Source organism: Ovis aries, chromosome 3, assembly GCF_016772045.2.
Source record: "Ovis aries strain OAR_USU_Benz2616 breed Rambouillet chromosome 3, ARS-UI_Ramb_v3.0, whole genome shotgun sequence".
NCBI classification, from domain to species: domain Eukaryota; kingdom Metazoa; phylum Chordata; class Mammalia; order Artiodactyla; family Bovidae; genus Ovis; species Ovis aries.
The window spans coordinates 218,725,764-218,744,700 of record NC_056056.1 but is presented as its reverse complement, the minus strand read 5'-3'; the positions used below and the strand labels follow the sequence as shown (position 1 = coordinate 218,744,700).

At 56.5% G+C, this 18,937-nt stretch overlaps 1 protein-coding gene across 2 annotated transcripts in view; it reads right to left on the bottom strand.

Annotated features, from left to right (window-relative positions):
• Positions 1-18,937, bottom strand: part of SREBF2 (sterol regulatory element binding transcription factor 2) — a 64,454-nt gene that overhangs the window by 3,291 nt on the left and 42,226 nt on the right. For both annotated transcript variants that reach the window (XM_042247805.1, XM_027968156.2), the window contains exons 10-17: positions 17,994-18,270; positions 15,113-15,282; positions 9,961-10,129; positions 8,392-8,509; positions 7,417-7,526; positions 6,191-6,323; positions 2,823-2,991; positions 517-702 (exon numbers count right to left, since the gene is read on the bottom strand). In XM_042247805.1, the coding sequence (XP_042103739.1) occupies positions 517-702; positions 2,823-2,991; positions 6,191-6,323; positions 7,417-7,526; positions 8,392-8,509; positions 9,961-10,129; positions 15,113-15,282; positions 17,994-18,270 (1,332 nt within the window). The remainder of the gene's footprint in view (positions 1-516; positions 703-2,822; positions 2,992-6,190; positions 6,324-7,416; positions 7,527-8,391; positions 8,510-9,960; positions 10,130-15,112; positions 15,283-17,993; positions 18,271-18,937) is intronic.

The window sequence follows — 18,937 nt, the reverse complement described above, 5'->3', positions numbered from 1 at the left end:
TTTTGGAAAACAATTCAGGGAAAATATGTTGAGTTGTATTACTCTTAATTAGCAATAAAGGTAAACACAGGAACAATTTGAGTCCACTAAGTGGGTTATACAACTGCCCTCATTGCCAAAGGGAGATGTTACGTGGAGTTCTCAAGCACAGAACTAAAACCCCAGTGGCCCAGAAAAAGCATTAAACGCATTTCTAGGGGATTCTGACACTCACTATGAAAACCTAGCAGTGCTCCCTAGTGGACTTCCCCCCGCCCCCCCCGTCCTCACACAGACTAGGAGCCCCTTCTTGCTCCCGAGTGTTAACTGATAAGGTGAGATCTCTGCTGGCCTGTCTGTGCTGTGTGGACTGCTCACTGCCACGTTCCAGGGAGCGGCACACACAGCATGAACCAAAGGGATGAATGGCACCCAGCCCAGGGCCTGACCAGTCAGCCGACTCCACGACCCAACGCCAGAGCTGGGCTCGGTTCTGACACTTCGATCCACCCTCCCCAGCAGCAGGCTGGGCCTTACCTTGCGGTAGGCCGGGCGGAAGCTGTGTGCCAGCCTGCGCAGGCTGCCCAGGTCTCGCTGGAAGCCAGCCAGCTCAGCGCCCGACGCATGGTAGGTCTCCCCCAGGGCCTGGCTGGCTCCAGCCTGCTTCTGCCACAGAGTCGTCCGCAGCGACAGGAGCAGGTCACAGGTCAGCAGCTGGACCACCTGCGTGGTGGGCCATGAGGAAGGAGAAGGTGACTGGCCGGTTACCAGGGCAAGGGTCCCTGCACGCACCAGGTCTTCCCCGACCGGACACCTGGCAGCTCTGGGATTAAAGGGGAGACCCAGAAAATGAGGGAGCAAGAGAACCACCAGGGAGGGAGCTTCAGTTCATGACATCTAGTCCTTCCTACAGCCCCTGTAGGGAAATCTGCTCTTCCATTGGGCTGGTGAGGAAGCCAAGGCTCAGAGAAGGGCAGCGCCTCATGGAGGAGACACTGCGAAGGGTAGGAATAAAACTCTGGTGGTTCTGACAGCAAGTCACACGCCCCTCCCACCTCCGGGGGCCCCTCCCACCTCCGGGGGCCCCTCCCACCTCCGGGGGCCCCTCCCACCTCCGGGGGCCCCTCCCACCTCCGGGGGCCCCTCCCACCTCCGGGGGCCCCTCCCACCTCCGGGGGCCCCTCCCACCCCCGGGGCCCCTCCCCCCCCCGGGGGCCCCTCCCACCTCCGGGGCCCCTCCCACCTCCGGGGCCCCTCCCACCTCCGGGGGCCCCTCCCACCTCCGGGGGCCCCTCCCACCTCCGGGGGCCCCTCCCACCTCCGGGGGCCCCTCCCACCTCCGGGGGCCCCTCCCACCTCCGGGGGCCCCTCCCACCTCCGGGGGCCCCTCCCACCTCCGGGGGCCCCTCCCACCTCCGGGGGCCCATGGCTGGCCTAGAGGCCCTGTCCTTGCAGGAGAATCAGAGCCTGGAGATGGAGCAGGGATCAGAGGCTCGCTTCCATGGATGGGGCCCAGGTCTGGCCCTAGTGGCCTCTGTGGTGGGCGGGGGAGACAGGAACCCAAGAAGGCAGACCAGCAGAGCGGCTCAATGCTGGGGTTTGGATCCACCAGTCTAGATCTTTCACTGTTTCCTGTCCATAGCTATGTGGCCCTGACACATGACCTCACCTCTGAGCCTGTTTCCCCACTCAAAAAATGGGAACCACAGAGGGCTGCAATGTCACAAAGGAGAGTCACAAAGGGCACCGGCCTCAGCCCGCGCTGGTGTTGCCTAGCTCCTGAGGGCCCTCAGCGCCAGGAACAGTGCTTCTCAAGGTGGGTCATGTGCCGCCCTCAGGCGCCAATGGACGCCTCCAGGCTGTTCCTCATCTCATCCAGCCTGGCATCCCTTTCTCCAGGGTGCTGCCCCACCCTCAGGCACAGTGGTATTCTGGCTGTTGACAGCACTGGTTGAGAACGTGGATAAAACCCCTCTCCTCAACCAAAGGTAGCATTTCTGAGAGGTGAGGTAGCAGCCTGCGGCTGATTTCTGCCCTCTGAGGGACCCTAGCCTCTGCGGGGGCCCCTTCTTCCAGGCCCACTTTCCCACATAGGTGCCTGCAGCCTTTCTCTCCTCCTTAAACTCGTCTGGTTCTCCATGAACACAAACACTAGAACCACCCAGAGCAAGCCTTGGGCCCTGCGGGCACACCTGTCCTGTAGGGCTGGCATGTTATCCCAGGTTCACCACAGGGTCCAGGTCCAGGCTCGACCTCAGCCAGAGGTGCCGGACCAACCCTAGTGAGGGCCTCGGAGTCTGACCCTCAGGACACACCTCCTGCCTCCCTTTCTGGAGTGAACCAGGCTCCTCCCGGTGAGCAGATGACAAGCCCCCTCAGCTGTGTGCACCCCTCCCCTCCCCTCCCCTGCCCCAGACGGCCCTGCCTCGTGGCCCGGCAGTGACACAGTCCCTCTATCAGGCACGGGGAGTCTCTCGAGGGCCGGGCAGGCCTCTGTGATGCACTGTGGAAACATTGCACGGTGCCGCCGGAACATGCAATGCAACTACAATGCACCGCAGCCACCCGCTCCAGGGTGCGCGCGCAGGGGCGGGGGCGGGGCAGACGCGCGCCGGCCAGCCGGGGTCCGCCTGGGGCGGCCTGCGCCGAGGCCCGCAGGACCTGCGGCCCAGGTGGGAACACGCTGCCTCCCCCCGGGCCACCGGGCCAGGCTCTGAGGGAACGGCTGCTGCCTGGCCTGTCTTCCACGCAGCCCCACAGGCCGGGTGGGCTCATGGCGGGTCAGAGTCCTATCTCCCAGGAGAGATGAGCACCGCCTCCAGGGGCCATACGCCCCTACTCACATGGTTAAGGTCAGGGTCACAGGTTGCCCCACTGACGTTGAGGCTGCTCCACAAGTGGCCACTGGCCCTCTCGCAGTGGCAGAAAGAACTCTGCTGCCCGTCCGCCTTCCCGGAGAGTGAGGCATGCATGGCTCTGCAGGTGTGGAAGACGGCCTTCACCAGGGGGCTCCTGGGTGGTGACAGAGGTGAGAGGCAAGAGGTCAGCGCACGTCACCTGGGCAGAATGAAGGTGGGGAGCCCAAGCCAGCAACCACTGCCCTCACACTGCTGTGACAAGTGGGTCCGCAGGACTAAAGGTCACCATAATGGTTCTAGATCCTAGCTCCAGGTCCTGGAATTGCTGGCCCTGAGCGAGGGAGGCTCCCAGGCCGTAAGAATCCTCTTCACTCCAGAAATGTGCACAGTGTTCACGTTCTAGTGAAGGAGTCGGATGATCAACACATTAGATGCTGAGTGTGTAATGCCAAGTGCTGCGAGAGCCATGAAGGAAAGTCACCCAGAGCCAGCGGGTGGCGTTTCATAAAGGATGGCCAAGGATGTCCTCAGGGAAAGGTGACACTTGCGCAGAAGGAACCCGAGGGAAGCAGGCACGCAGATTTCCAGGGGGGAGGGTTCTGGAAAGAGGCGAGGCAGATGCAAAGGCCCTGAGTGTCTGACACGTATGAGAACATCCAAGCGGGAGCATGGCTGCAGGAGGAAGTCAGGGGAGTGGAGGACAGCAGGCACTGAACGAGGCCCTTCTCAGCCTCTGACTTGCTCTAGGCTCCAGGCAACTGGAGCTCATCTCCGCTCCCGTCCTCACTCCTCGCCTCTGCTGACGTGGCTGCCTTTGCCTGGAATACTCTATTTCACCATTCTCGACTTGTTTCTGAGAACTGTTTCACCGGCTGGCCCTCTGGTCTGCCTTCTCCTGCCCTGCCCCCTGCAAGCCTCCTCTGGTGGCCGCCTGGGTCAGGTCCCCTGCTCCCCTGACACTGCCTGTCGGTCTGTGAGCCTCCTGCCCTCACCAGGTTGTGTGTGAACTCCTGGAGGCTCACCTGCCTCTGGCCCAGAATGTCTCCCCGCGATGTGCTGCCTGCTTCCTGAGAGCCAAGACTGGAGCCAGCAGAGGCCACGGCTCCCAGAGTGGAGAGCTGAGTGGGGCAGGCCACTGTCTATTTGCTTATGGCCGTAACTTGCTGTCTCATTCACCACGGCCTCCCAGAGACTAGAACTTGGCTGACACCAAGTACGCCCTCAGCTAAGCACTTGCTGAGTGGATGATGGAATCGTGGAGGGATGCAAGAGACCCCCGAATGTGGCATGTGACCAAGGAGAAGGGATCAGAGATTCCGGCCACAGAGACTGTTGGTGGGCCCACCACCAACAGTCACTGAGAAGCCACCCAAGACGGTCATTCAAACAATCTGTGCCTCAGGGGGAGGATGGTACAAGTCTGTGTATGGCTAAGTCCCTCTGCTGTTCACCTGAAACTGCGGTAACATTGTTAATTGGCTATACTCCAACATAAGATAAAAAGTTGAAAAAAAAGCAGAAGAGCAACAGTGAAAAAAAAACCCATGCCTCAGTTTCCTCATCTGCCACAGTACCACTCGCCGCACCCTGTGGGGACGTATGTGTTGGCCCTGTTATCTGCACTCACTCGCTAAGGTGCAGAGGCCAGGTGCTCAACTCTGGAGAAACAGCCTCATTTCAGGGAGCAGATCAGGGAGAGAGTAGGGAGGCTGAGGCGGGGTGGCATCCCACAGCATCGCCACAACTAAAGAGCAAAGGGGCCCCGGGTGGCTGAATTTGGGGGGAAGGAATGCCTGCAAGGGTCTTAGCTGTACCCCAGGGTCTGTTCTTACAAGTGAGAAGACTTTAGACAGTTTACCCGCTGGGCCTCAGTCTGCTTGGGTGTGTCAGCTGGGAGACAACACATCCTGGGTGGGCGTTCACTGGTCAGAGCTTAAAAGGGGGTTACTTAAATGGCTGCTTCCCTGGTGGCTCAGAGGTTAAAGCATCTGCCTACAATGCAGGAGACCTGGGTTTGATCCCTGGGTCGGGAAGATCCCCTGGAGAAGAAAATGGCAACCCACTCCAATATTCTTGCCTGGAGAATCCCATGGATGGAGGAGCCTGGTGGGCTATAGTCCACAGGGTCACGAAGAGTCGGACACGACTGAGCGACTTCACTTTCTTTCACTTAAATGAAATTGGGAGTGTTGAAGCTGCCTAAACCTGCTTTCCTTGGCTCCCTCCTGCTCTCCCGGGTAAATGCCCGCTTGGCGGGAAACGCGACAGCCTTGGCTCTGAGGAAAGACCCAGTGGTGCCTTCCTGCCTGGGGGCGTTTCACAATTTCTCCAAGTGGCAGAAGATGTCAGGGACACTCAGATCCAGTCCGAGGCAGCCAGAGTGTTGGCAGGCTGCCCGCCGATACAGGCCAAATGCCCCCAAGAGGCAGGCATGAGTCCCCAAGAGGAATGTCAAAAGCTCTCTGGTGATGCCTTGTGCTAAAGGCCTTTTTAGTGATTCAGCTGGTGGGGTGGAGGGTGGTCGAGAGGAAATGGGACTCAGCGCTGGCACATGAGAGGATCCCCGGGCCTCACAAGCCAGCGCTGGCCTGCCAGGCTCCACCAGGACCTTCTGTAGTAGAAGGAGCCACCAGCTCTCCCTGCTTGTCAGCCTGTGTGAGGAACCCTGGGAGCAGCACTGACAGCTGCTGGGGACACACACAGACACACAGACATACAGACACACACACACACACACAGACACAGACACAGACAGAGACACACACACGGACACACAGACACAGACACAGACACACAGACACACACAGACACAGACACACAGACACACACAGACACAGACACACACACACGGACACACACACAGAGACACACACACACAGAGACACAGACACAGACACACAGACACACACACACACAGAGACACAGACACAGACACACAGACACACACGGACACACAGACACAGACACACACACGGACACACACACAGAGACACACACACACAGAGACACAGACACAGACACACAGACACACACGGACACACAGACACAGACACAGACACACACACATGGCTCGCCACGTCTGGAGTCTCCGTGGTGCGTGTGCACGCGCGCGCACTCACACACAAACACACACACACACAAACACGGCTAGCCACATCTGGAGTCTCCGTGGCTCCCTTGTTCCCTCGCTTCATCTCTCCATCTGTCGTGTGGTCCCCAGGCTGCCTGACCCTTCATGCTGATGGCCATGCAGACCTGCTCCCCTCCCCCACTAACCCAGCGAACCTGGCACCTGCTGGCACCAGGGGCTTCCCTGGAGAGAAGCAGGCAAGAGATCAAGGAGGGCTACGCACTCTGTCGCTTCCAGGGCCTGGGGGACCCGCTCCACTTCGGTGAAGTGAATGCGCACAGCGGCGTCATCTCCCTGGAGCCAGCTGATGGCCATGGTGATGGCGGACGTCCACCACCGACAGACGACGTCTGGGCCTAGAGGCGAACAGAACCAAACGCCGTTCCAGCGCTGCAGAGACTAGAGCCCCCCTGTTCGTGCCGTCTCTCCCTCCGGAAGACGGGCTGGGGCCTGTGGGCCGCCCTCTCACATCCACCAGCCCCATCTCAGAACATGTTTGGCAATTTGCCTTAACAGCCTTAAAAATGTTCACTCCTATTAACCTAGGAATCTCATTTTTGAAAATCCATCACAAAGAGATGAGCCTAAACAGAGAAAAAAAAGATGTTCACTCTGGTGTTATTTTTAAGGAAGAAGCTGCAAACAGCCCAAACTTCCAACAGCTGTGAAAAACAGTGTTTCCAGAATATGTGTAGGAACAGTGCAGGTACAATCCTTCTAGTGTTTTCCTCTCTGAGGCCTAGTTCTCTCAGTGAACCTGCACGTGAAATGCCTAACAGCGCGTTGTTTTCTCAGCTTGGAAATGAGACAGGCCATGAGGTCAGAGGTCATGATGGGGAGGCTGCTCCTCTGGGATACTACCCTCCATGGGGAGAGCTGTCAGAGGGAGCTCCACGCCCTCTCCTGCAGCCTCAGCCAGGTGAGAGGCGGCCGCTGTCATGTTGTCCCCTGGATGACAGTTTAGAGACGGGAGCAGAGTGTCCTGCTGCCAGTTCAGTCAGCAGTTGTGTGGCCATCCGAGGCAGTGGGTGCCGGAGCAGTACGGACGCCAGCAGAAAGGCCTCTCTGGCAGAGAGCATCAGACCCAAGAGCAGCCCCAGGGACCACTGTGTACTGAAAGGTGAGTACCCTCCACCAGCCCCCAGGGCCTGGACCACTTGCTGCCCATTCTGAGCACCTGGGAGCATTCTTGACCTGTTCTGGCCAGCATCACTGACTCACTCATCATCCCACTTCTAGCAGCATCGTGATTTCCTGCCCCCAAAACACAGCCCAGTGAGGGGAACTGTGGGTGGGGGGTGATGTGGGGACTGCAGAAACACACCTCAGAGCCAGAGAAGGTTCTTGAGTGGCAGACTCATAACCAATCCTGGGCCCCCAAGATGTAAGGGCTGTGAAGGACGGAGTCAAGCAGCCTGAGGCCCGTGGAGCCGCCCGCAAGGTGCTTACCAAGGGCCGACTTGAGCACAGAGCTGCTGGAGAAGGGGGCGGTTACAGTCCCCACGGAGTCCACAAAAGAGTTAAGTAATTTCAGGTACTCGAGAGCGCTGGAGAATTCACTGGAAAGAAAAGAAAGGGTCCCACTCACATCAGAGTGTACACAAGGACCTCACTCACAGCCTGGCTGGTCAGCCCCCAGCTCTGAGACCCACAGGGCCAGGCACACCCCGAGCACTGCCCCCACCAACCACTCTGGCTCGCCCCAGGCCGCCCTGACACTGTTCCTGACACTCTTCTCTCTGTGGGAAAAGCAAGGTTTCTCTTTCATCCCTCGCCCTTCAAGACCCAATTCAACCGTGGTCTCTGCCCAGAAGTTTTCTGATCCCCCAGGCAGGAGACCCCCTCTCTGCCCTCAGAACCTGGGCCCTGAAGGAAAGTGATGCTGGTACCTGTCTGCCTCTCAGGTCTGACTCTGTGAAGGAAAGACTGTGCTCAGTAACTCCGTAAGAATAAGACACCACCTGACTTCTCACTACAGGTCTGGGTCCCCAAGATGTCTGGGCCAGAGGCATCTGCCTTCTGCTGACCGTCCCACACTCCATTCCAAAGGCCACCCTCCCCCTGCCAAAGGGCAAAGCTAAAGAAATCAAATCCCCGACCTGCTCCAAGAACTGACTCCACTCGGTGATACAGGTATGTATATAGGTGATATAGATATAGAGACAGGTAGAAAGGAGCAAAGGGGGAAGTAATATACTTGGTGGGGCAGCAAGAGGCAAAGAAGCCAGCTGTGAGCCCACAGAGGGCTCTCGTGGGGCTGCCAGGCCTGAAACATCAACATCAAAGAGTCACTGGATTTCCCTGTGGCTCCCACACTGGGGCTCGTTTCCTTAAGGGAGGTGGATCTCAGAGCCCCATCTGCGCTACCCAGGGAGGCAGCCTGAGGTGGGGGCATGGGTGGGGATGCATATCCAAGGTCTGTACCAGCTCTCCTCTTCTTGGTCTGCAGCTTTCTTCTTGGCCTGAGGTTTTACCAAGGACTCCACTGCTCGCTCCAGCAGGTTCTTACAGAAGGCCTGGTGCACCTGGGCGATGGGGTCGGCTGGAGAAGAGGAGGAAGCCAGGAGAGGGGTGAGTGGGACTCACTTAGGAGCTCAGTTTGTCCTACAGAGAAAACAGGGCATGGTGGGGGAACCCAAGGAACAGATGTCTCCTCTGAATGGGGACAAACCTCCCCAGCGAAACCCCAGAACTGCTCGCTGAACAGCGGGGGGTGGGCGGGCGGAGGGTGGTCAAGTCCAAGACTACATGAGTTCTGGACTGGCTCCAGTGTGTGGGGGCGGGGTGCATGAGGGGTGCTGTGTCTCTTAGCATAATGCTCAGTCCTTGCATTCAAGGCTGGGAGCTGTAAGGTGGTGGCCACAACCCTCGTCAGCAAACAGAACCAGGAAGGTGGACAGCCACCCCAAGTCTCAGAGGCCGCCCCTTCTCCTGTGGCTTAGGAGGACGGCCGCCGAGGCTCCTGCCTGACAGGGTGAGGAAGAGCCAGCTCCCACTTAAGAGCCTTCGCACAAGACCCATGACCAGAAGTTGTCTGGCCGAGGCGATTAAACAAGAGGCCTGGCAATGTTGGCAATGACAGCTGCCTGTCACCAAGTCCCCCGACTGGCAAGCCCCAAATAGGGCGTCACCAGGCCCTTCCCCTCATTCACATGCCACAGACGTGTGGGCTTTAACTTGACAAGGACAGGGAGGCAGGACACTTAGGAATATGTTCTGGGCAACAAGGCCTAGAACCAGAGCCACCGGAGGCATGAGGGCCAGGGGCTGCCTCTGCTGCAGACAGAGCAGCCTGGCCAGGCATCCAAGACCGATGACGGCTTCTGCTTTCGCCCTTCTCTCTGGGGTCGCGTGTCATTCTTACTTTGAACAACAGAGTTTCTGAGAAGGAACGACAGTGGACCCCGCTTTCCCCACAAAATGCTTGACACACACTCCTGAACCTGCCAACCACATCTGACTCCCACACGCCTGGTTCAGAGAGGACAGGACAAAGCCACTGGCTGCTCAAGCCTGGGCCAACCCGACCGGCCTTTCCTGCCCGCTGCGAGGCCGGGCGAGTCGACTCAGATCACCATCAGACACGGGGGACAGCCAGCCGGCCTCTCCTCCCGACGCCCGGAGCCCTGTCTCTGCCGCCACCCTGAGCACTTGACGACCGTCTGCCGCCTGTTGTTCCCTAACTGCTCCGTCTATGTCTGTTTGTTTTCTGGCGGAAGCGGGAGAGTGGGGCCAGCCAGCAGCTCCTCTACACCCTCTGAGTCTCCACAGTGCCCGGCACAAGGGCAAGATTCCGCTGAGCACACTCAGTCACCCTTGGGGACGTGTGGCGGGGTGACTGATGCCAGGACCACGGGCTCCGAGTGGCCCAGCGGCGAGCTGGCAACCAGGCTCCCGAGCTCCTGAGTGTAGGGAACTCACGGCCAAGGCACCCTGTGTCTCCATGTGTCTGGGGGCAGCACCAGGGGCCCCCAGGGGGCAAGGCGTTCTCACCTGGGTTCCTCTGGGCACAGTACAGACTCTCCTTGGCAGCTGACTTCACTGACCAGCTCCGTTCCATGAAGAACTTCTGGCCCAGGGGATGGCAGAGCCAGCGCAGTGAGTCAGGGACGGCGCTGCGCTCGGGGCCACACAGGCTCTGGGCGTGACTGAGGAAATAGTTCTGTGGAAGGACGAGGACCACCGTGACACCAAGGTGGCGGACAGCAGCTGTGGCCACGGGAGGCCGTCAGAAAGTGCCACCGGGTGGAGGCAGGCTGGGGAAGGGGGGCCAGCAGGAGGGCTGGGACCCTCCACGCCTGGAAGCAAACACCCCCACAGAAACCAGGGCGTTGGCTCCGGGGGAACCTGCCGGGCTCAATGACAAACCCCAGAGGGAAGGGGTTGGGGGCTCAAGGCACCCTTGGAGACTTGGCTGCACCCTGTCCTACTGGGTGTGCCCAACTGGACTTGAATCATGTTCTTCGCCATGCTGGCGTTCAACCTGCCAAGCTGAGCCACGCTCTCCCAGGCGCCCCCGGCCCCCCTACAGCATGCCCGCCCTCAACCCTGTCCAACCCTGCATTCCAGCCAGGTGGCCCCCTGGGTCCTGAGACTTTTTCTCTTCTGCCATTTTAATTACATATCTTTGAGAGCATTTTTAGGTAAAACTGTGTTCTGCTTTGACTCATTTTCATTTCTTTCACCTCAGAGTGTGAAGAGTGTAGAACAGGCACCCAGCAAGTGGCCAGCGACTGTCATTTACCATCACTGTCAGTCTAGAAAGCGCTGGAGTGAGAGGGCTGCCCCGAGGTTTGTCCAGGACGCAAGCAGGCCTGCGTGATGCCCCTCCCTCAAGGCTGGCCCAGCAAGGGCTTTGTCCACCTGTTCTCTGTTCTTTGTCCAGAGAACCCCCTGGGACCTCCTTGGTGGTCCAGTGGTTAAGAACCTGCCTTGCAGTGCAGGTTGATGCAGGTTTGATCCCTGTTTGGGGAACTAAGAGCCCATATTCTGCAGAGATACTGAGCCCATGTGCTGCCAACTACTGAGCCTGCACGCTGCAACTAGAATCTGCGTGCTGTGATGAAGATCCTGTGTGCCACAACTGAAACCCAACATAGCCAAGCACATAAATAAATGAGTATTAAAAAAAAGAGAGAGAGAGACACCCCTGCTATCCCTGGGTGAGCCCAAGCCCCTGCTTCCCACGTCCCTCTTTAGCCCACAAAATAACATCACTCCAGGGCCCAGGGATAAACCTGCAGGGACAACGATGTCCATCCATGTTTTCAAAAATTGTGTCATTTTTTTTGACTGCAAGGAAATCTAACCAGTCAATCCTAAAGGAAATCACCCCTAAATATTCACTGGAAGGACTGATGCTGAAGCTCCAATACTTTAGCCATCTATTGTGAAGAGCCAACTCTCTGGAAAAGCCCTTGATGCTGGGAAAGGCTGAGGGCAAAAGAAGACTAGGGATAGCAGAGGATGAGATAGTTAGCACTGCTGATTCAACGGACATGAATTTGAGCAAATTCCGGTAGACAATGGAGGACAGAGGAGCCTGGCGTGCCACAGTCCATGAGGTCCCAAAAAGTTGGATACAACATAGTGACTGAACAACAACAAATCTTTATTCTAAATCCCATAAAACCACTCGATACAGCACGATCTGAATGAGAAACTAGCAGAGAAGGATGAAGGGGCGAGAGAAGAACGCAGTGCAGGGAGCCTGGAGGAGGAGCGGCTGCTGGGCTGGGCCTCACCCATCACACGGCAGCCTTGCCTTCACAACCCAGGAGGCTGCTTCCTCTGCTGGTTCAGCCTGATGGTTCTGACCTTTACTGGGCTCTGAGCACCATCATCTAATGTGACGGTCTCAGAAGACTTGAATGCCAGGGTCAGAAATAGCCCTGCCAAAGTGCCATTCAAAGGACGTGGACCAAGGAGACTGGCTCTCTTGGGGGAACCTGAATACGGTTGCCTGAATCCAAAAGCAAAGGACGTGTGGTACAGTCCAGAAGAAAAGAGAAAAACAAAAACATAAGATCCCACATGCTGTGCTGTGTGGCCCAAAAAAACAAAACAGCAGTAACAAAAAACTGCTCACTGCTTGTTAAGCACACTCAACGTTTTCAGCGGGGTGGGGCACTCACTGGGGGACCATCTCCCCCATCCTCAGCTGCTACACACATGCCTTCCTCAAACGGATGAGTCCCTCTCACAGAGCAGCTGCGTCTTAGCAACAAGGACAATCAAAACCCCCTGGGATTTCCGGGCTGATGGAAATGATCCTAAAATGTATACGGGAAGGTAAACAGCAGACACTAGTCACTAGGGGCAGAGGACTGACACTTCCAGACATCAAGACGTATTAGATATATGGTCGCCAGGGGTATGTGGTATTGGTGGTGCACTACGGAACTGACCAGAGGGTCCAGAAGCAGAGTCCTCACATGCAGACATTTAATTTATGCAAAAGGGGTGCAGCAGGGAGAGGACAGTCATTTTAACAACAGATTCTGAGACAGGGAGATAGACATGTGAAGAAGAAAGTAGATCTGGCATCTCTTCCTCCAACTCATACACAAACCGGTTCCAAGTGGATTATGGACCCATGTGCAACATTTGAAAATAATGGGTCTATCAGACACCTAGTAGAGTATTTTCATGACACTGGGGTAAGATAAAGGAATATTAAACAGGACCTGATATATCTGTTAAGGAAAAGAATAGACTAGATTTCACGAACATTAAGAACTTGTGCTTATTGATCAACACCACTGAGAGAACAAGCAAGCTACAGAGTGGGGGAAGACACATGCAGAGCACATCTCCAACCAAGGATCAGAGCAGAGAACTCCTCACACCAATAGAAAGACAGACATCACAAATGAGAAACGGGTAGAAGATCTGAACAGGGTGTTCACAAAGGAGGCTATGTCCAAATGGCCCATAAATGAACACTATGAGATGACCACCAGAAGGGCTAAAACCCCGAAACTATCCTGTGTCTGCTGAGGGTTCAGAACTGAAACTCTCTACACTGCTGGAGAAGTGAAAACTGGTCCATCCACTTTGGAAAACGGCCAGGCTGTGGGTACTGAAGCTGAGCGAATGAAAACCTCTGAGCTAGCAGCGCCGGAGCAGAGATGCAGGCACAGTCCACTGAGAGAACGGGAATGTTCACAGCAGCACTGCTCACAGTAACCAAAACAGGAAACGACCCCCAAGTCCACTGGTAAGTGCCTGGTCATACAGTGGACTCCCATGAAGCGATGAGAATGGACGATCTGTAACCACGTGCGACAACACAAATGAACCTTACACATGGCACCGAGCGGAAAGGGCAGAGAGCTGCAGGACGCATGCGCGCCTCTCCTCGTACCAAGCTTATAGACGCAAAGCATCTGAGGTCATCTGGATGCTGGTTACCTGGCGGGGGGGCTTGGGGTGGGGAGTGGCAGTTTGCTGATGGCAAGGGTCCCAAGGGAGGTTTCTGGGGTCTGGGCTGTGTTCTGTTTCTGGATCTATCTGTTGGTTATAAGCACGTGTGTTCATTTTGGGAAGTCGCTGACCTGTATATTTATAATTTGCATACTTTTCTACAGGCATATTGTACTTTAAAAAAAAGCTTCCAGGAACAACAAACAGCAGGGAGGTTAACCTATCGTGATGAAATTCAGGACACTGGTCCCCTCTGTGGGGGCAGCAGGAGCCAAGGCCTGCAAGGAGGCTCTGGGGGTGATGGGAACACACAGCTTCTTGATCTGGGTGGCTGTTACACGGGTCAGTTCACTGTGTGAAAACTGATCAAGTTGCTAAGTTATACTGGACACATTTCACTGTGTGTATGTTGTATGTCGATTATGCCTTGAAAACTTTTGGGGGGCAGAGATGACAAATGTGACGACGCTGGCCCAGAGCACCAGGACTGCTCCCAGCCCAGAGAGGCCACCTCGACCTCCTCCAGGACGGGGCCGGGAGCCCAGCGTGCTCTCTGGGCAGCCAGCCAGACCCCACCGCACCCTGCTGCCCCCAAGGCCTGGGCCTGGTCTGGGTTCCTGTCCGACTGCGAGCCACCCCCGCAGGGTGAAGGTCCTGCTGGCCACTGCACGTCCTCCCCAGGGAGTGCCTGGCCTCAGTAACCTTTGCTGAATGAACCTCTTATTTGGGTCTTGGGAACACGGTCTTCCTCTCCCGTGCCCTCTGTCACCCAGAGTATGGTGACACGCTTCAAGCACATCAGTGTCAGCACGGGGCACGTTCCTGCTTATTCTCAGCACATCCGTGCTATTAATGAGATATGGACATGGATGGGGGGATAAGATCATTCTCTGCTGAACACAGCTGATGTGCTAGGCAGCCAACCCAAAGCTGACACTGAATAAGACATGCCTGTGTCTGCTGGAAGAGAAAGCCTGAGGTCAGCAGAGGCTGTGAACGAGTTGGCAACACGGTCTGTGAATTATCCAGTTGTGAGTTCCCAAGGCTGGCCCTGTGCCAGGCACACTGGAGGAAACCACGGTCTCCACCCGGAGTCTGACGCGAGCCCCTCACAAGACATACAGTGTTTTCCACTTCTAGACCCACAGAGCTGTGATCAACACAAGGTACCAAACAGAAGGCATTCTCAGTTAATAATAGAACCAGGAGACACAACCAGCAGACTCCAAGCAGAAGAGCCACACGTTAGCCTCTTGAATACAAGGTCACTCTTATCACTGAAGCAATACCTCAAGATACTAAAATGCCTTGTTCTGTTTAAAATGGCTCAGGGGAAGGAATTCTTGTCTGTTTTATTTACTGCCAAGTATTTGTGGACATCTACCCCTCAAGGTGGTCAGCATCTGAGGGCAGGGCCCACACTAATTTTTACATCTTGGCTCCTGGCTGGGAAGGGCTTCCCTGGTGGCTCAGACAGTAAAGAATCCGCCTGCAATTCTTTGAGATGCGGGATCAATCCCTGGGTCAGGAAGATCCCTGGAGACAAAAATGGCAACCCACTCCAGAATTCTTGCCTGAAGAATTCCATGGACAGAGGAGCCTGGTGGGTTACGGTCCATGGGGTCGCAGAGTTGGACATGACTGAGTGACTTTCACTCACTCAGTTGGCTGGGAAAGGCGCTCTGAGAAGGTCCAGGGGAGGGAAGTGAAGGACACTCACCGCCAGGAAGCCCAGCTTGCCTCCACACCTGGTCTTGAGCCCCATGGCGGCAGTCAGGTGGATCTCCACCAGCGTGCTCGGAGGGATCTTCTCCTCAGCACATTCAGCCAGGTTCACTGCGCACAAGGCCATGTGCACGTCGGAACAGGGGGATCCCACGGGAAGCTTGCCTATGGCGGCAAAAACAGAATGATGAATGTTGACAGAGGCCCTCAACCCACGCTTTCTCCTGCCTCCTCCAGCACCAGCAGAGCAAGAGCAGAACCATGGCGGGGAAGCTGGTGGACTCTTTGATCACAGCCCTGGATGGGGCGCCAGCCCTGCGACCCAGTAGCTCTGTGCGCCCTTCTACCTCACAGGTGGTTGAGGACCAGAGAAAGCACAGGTCTAACGCCTGGCCCGCAGCCCCAGCCCTGGGTAACGGAAGTGATCAGGACTGCAGGCGAGTGGGCAGGACTCAGGGGGCAAGCTGCAGCATTTTCCCAAACGGTGTCAACAGCATGGCCGTGTTCTGCTAACACAGTCCCGTGTTTCCAAATGGTGCAAGAAAGGTTGGAAAAATAAAAACTGATCTGAATTTATCTTGCTTAACAAGACCCCACAGTCTATGAAGCACACACCCTTCCGAGGGAAGGAAGTTACACAAAACTGAGCCACGATGGCCGGACACATCTTGGCGGGGAGGTGGACGGCCAGGAGAGGCTCACTGCAGCCTCCCGTGAGGGCTGAACGGCTCTTCAGGGACCAGACCCCAAGGCGTGTCAAAGGCTCTGAGGCTCTCACACTGCCACCTGCCTTGGTCCTCACTACAGCGAGGGGAGGTGGCCAGCACAAGCAGTTGTCTTTTTTTTTTTGGAGGAGGGGAGCAGGTTGTCCCTTGGGGGATGGCCAGCCAGGCCTCCTGACCCCGCCTGGCCTCTTTGGTCTCATATCAGGCCCCAGACTTCATTCGGCACAGACGTTTAGGTATTGGTCTTCCCAGAAGGCACCACCAACTGGGCTTTCTCCTTTGTGGGGAAGGCAGGTGGAGGGCAGCGTGAGGACCATGTCATCTCTCCGTCACTGTCCTCTTGGGGCCCTGCTCAGGGCCAGGCCCACTGAGTGCTGGGTGAGTGTGGGGGATGAGCAGTGTGAACCATCTCAGCTGGAACTTTCCCGAACAGATGCAGCTTCCGGATCAGAGATCTGTTTCATCCCCAAGGGCTCAGGATGGATGGGGAAGCAGGGAAGGTCTGCACATGGGGCTCCGCTGCGAGAGCTCTACAAGGCCGCAGGTGTTCTAGCCCCACACTGCCCCAGAGTCTCATCTCCATCCCCCTGGCCTGGGAGCGCCCCACCCCTGGGCGAAGCTCCCCCAGCCACCAGGCCACCTATGGCCTTCCTGTCGCTGTGCCTGCGGCTGCTCTCTGCCCTCGTCTCACCCCCATCCCAGCAGCAACCTCTCTTCTTGAATCCCCTCCTCCCCACACACCAAGCCTCTCGGCCTCTCCTGCCCGGCCACCTCTCAGGTCAGCCTCTGCCCCACTCCCTGTCCCTGCCCCGTCCTTTCCGTGCAGGTCTCCTCCCACATGCCCTGAGGGCCCTTTCATCACAAGCCCTCTCATCAGCGCCCATAGCTTTTATCCTCACCTGCAGACCAGAGGCCCAGCCCCATCCGTGGACAACAGATCTAGTGCAGCCCCTCACTGAACAGCCCTCCTCAGTGTCTCATGAGCAAGGGTCCCGAGCTGGATATCTCACCTCCTCCCTAGAAAGCTGTGTGTCTCTTCTTCTCCCCACCTTTGTTGGTGGCAACATGATTCACCCCAACTCTCAAGCAAGAAACCAGGGAAGCCCCTTACCCAGTTTTCCTTACCCTTCCCATGCAATGAGTCCCCAAGGCCTGTCAACCACCCACTCCTTCCTCTCTGTCTTCTCGGCACCTGCACCCGCTCCCACAGGGCCTCCCAAAGGCAGCCTCTCCATCGGAGTGAATCTTCTTGGCTTCAGAGCACAGGCCTGATGACGTCATTGCCCCCACTGTGCTGGCGCCCGTCGCCCTCCCCTCACACAGCCCACCTGGGGACACCACCAGCCGCGGGGAGCTCCTCCTTAGGAACACGTCCCTCGGCCTGGAAGACACATCCCCTCAGCAGAGCCAGTGAACTCAAACGCCTCCTTGCACACAAAGCCGGAAGGCTTTCAGGGCCCTACCCAACATGGACCCCTCCCTCCCAGCTGAAACCCAACTCTTCTGTGACCCCTAAACCACACTGAACGGTAATTCACCTGCTGACCAATCTGCTTCTCTATTAGAGCAGGACTTTGTGGAATGAAATAAAGGATCATGTTTCACTGATGCTAAGACGCCATCAATTTTAAGTTTCTCCATTAACTTAAGCACCACCACGGAAAAAGCACTGCCAACTTAACCATGACACTCAATGTGTAGAGGACACAGCCTGGTGCAGAGATGTTAAAGTGAAAAAAACATGTGTCTTATAATGATGAAAGACTTCCCCGGTGGCTCAGATGGTTAAAAAATCTGCCTGCAATGCGGGAGATCTGGGTTCGATCCCAGGGTCAGGAGGATTCTCTGGAGGAGGGCATGACAACCCACTCCAGTGTTCTTGCCTGGAGAACCCCATGGACAGAGGAGCCTCGTGGGCTACAGTCCACAGGGTCGCAGAGAGTCTGACGTGCCTGAGCGACTGAGCACACGTAATGAGGAACTGCGTCTTCACAGCCGTGGCCACGGGCAGAGGGCTGGTCTAACCATCCTCGACGAGCATTGCAAAGGGGACTTTGTTGATCTGGGGCGGAAAACTAGCAAACTGAGGCGGGGTGGGGCGACGGCGCGGGGCACTGGGAGGCAGGCCGGGCCGCGGCGGCCAGCCCTCACCTGTGATGTGCAACTGGTGCAGCCTGTGGTAGGCCAGGGCTGCATCCCGGGCGCTGGTCTTTGCTTCCTCCTCAAAGCCCGCAGCAGTGGCTAGGGCAGCCCGCCGGTGCTGGAAGACCTTCTTGAGCAGCCAGCGCACCAGGCGCAGCTTCTGCAGGCTGTAGCGGATCACGTTCCAGGAGAGGCTGCAGGCCAGGTCCAGGCGGGAGGTGGGCAGGGCCCGGCCCAGCACCGACAGGCAGGTTTGCAGGTTGGCCGCGGCAGCCGCAAAGTCCCCCTGATGGGAAGCAAGAATATGTAACATTCGCCAGCCTTGGGGCAGCCTTTTAGTTTTGTTTTAGTGAAAACTCTTACTTTCTCTTCAGTCCTCCAGGTTATCAGAGTAATGCATGCTTAGTGAAGAAAAATCTGGGAAAACTCAGAAAGCTACAGAAAAGTACAAAGAAACCACCTGGAATCTTATCCCCTAGAATGACTGCTGCCATTCTGACATATTTCCTCCCAGCCTTTTTGCTTAACTGGGATTGTACCTTGTTCTATCTTTAAGCAAATATTCTATCCAGAATTTCCCACGGTACCTTTCATACATAAGGTGATAACATGGATGAAGACGATGAACCAAGTAATCTTTCAGGCTTGTAGGTTCTTAACGGGTGGTTCCCAGAGACCAGGAGCATCATCAGCCCCTGGGATCTTGTTAGAAATGTGAATTCCTGGTTTTCCACCCCACCCCTTCCCCACTACCGACTCAGAACCTCTGGGATGGACATGGGCCCTCAGGGTGGTCCTGATGACCCTGAAGTTTGAGAACCACGGTTTTAGACAAATATGCAGTGAAACTACTCTGACCGAGGATCTGAACAGGTCTCTGCCAACCTGAGAGGGCCTAGTGGACAGTCTACTGCCCTGTACTGAAGACCCTGTCTGTGTTTTTCTCATTCCTG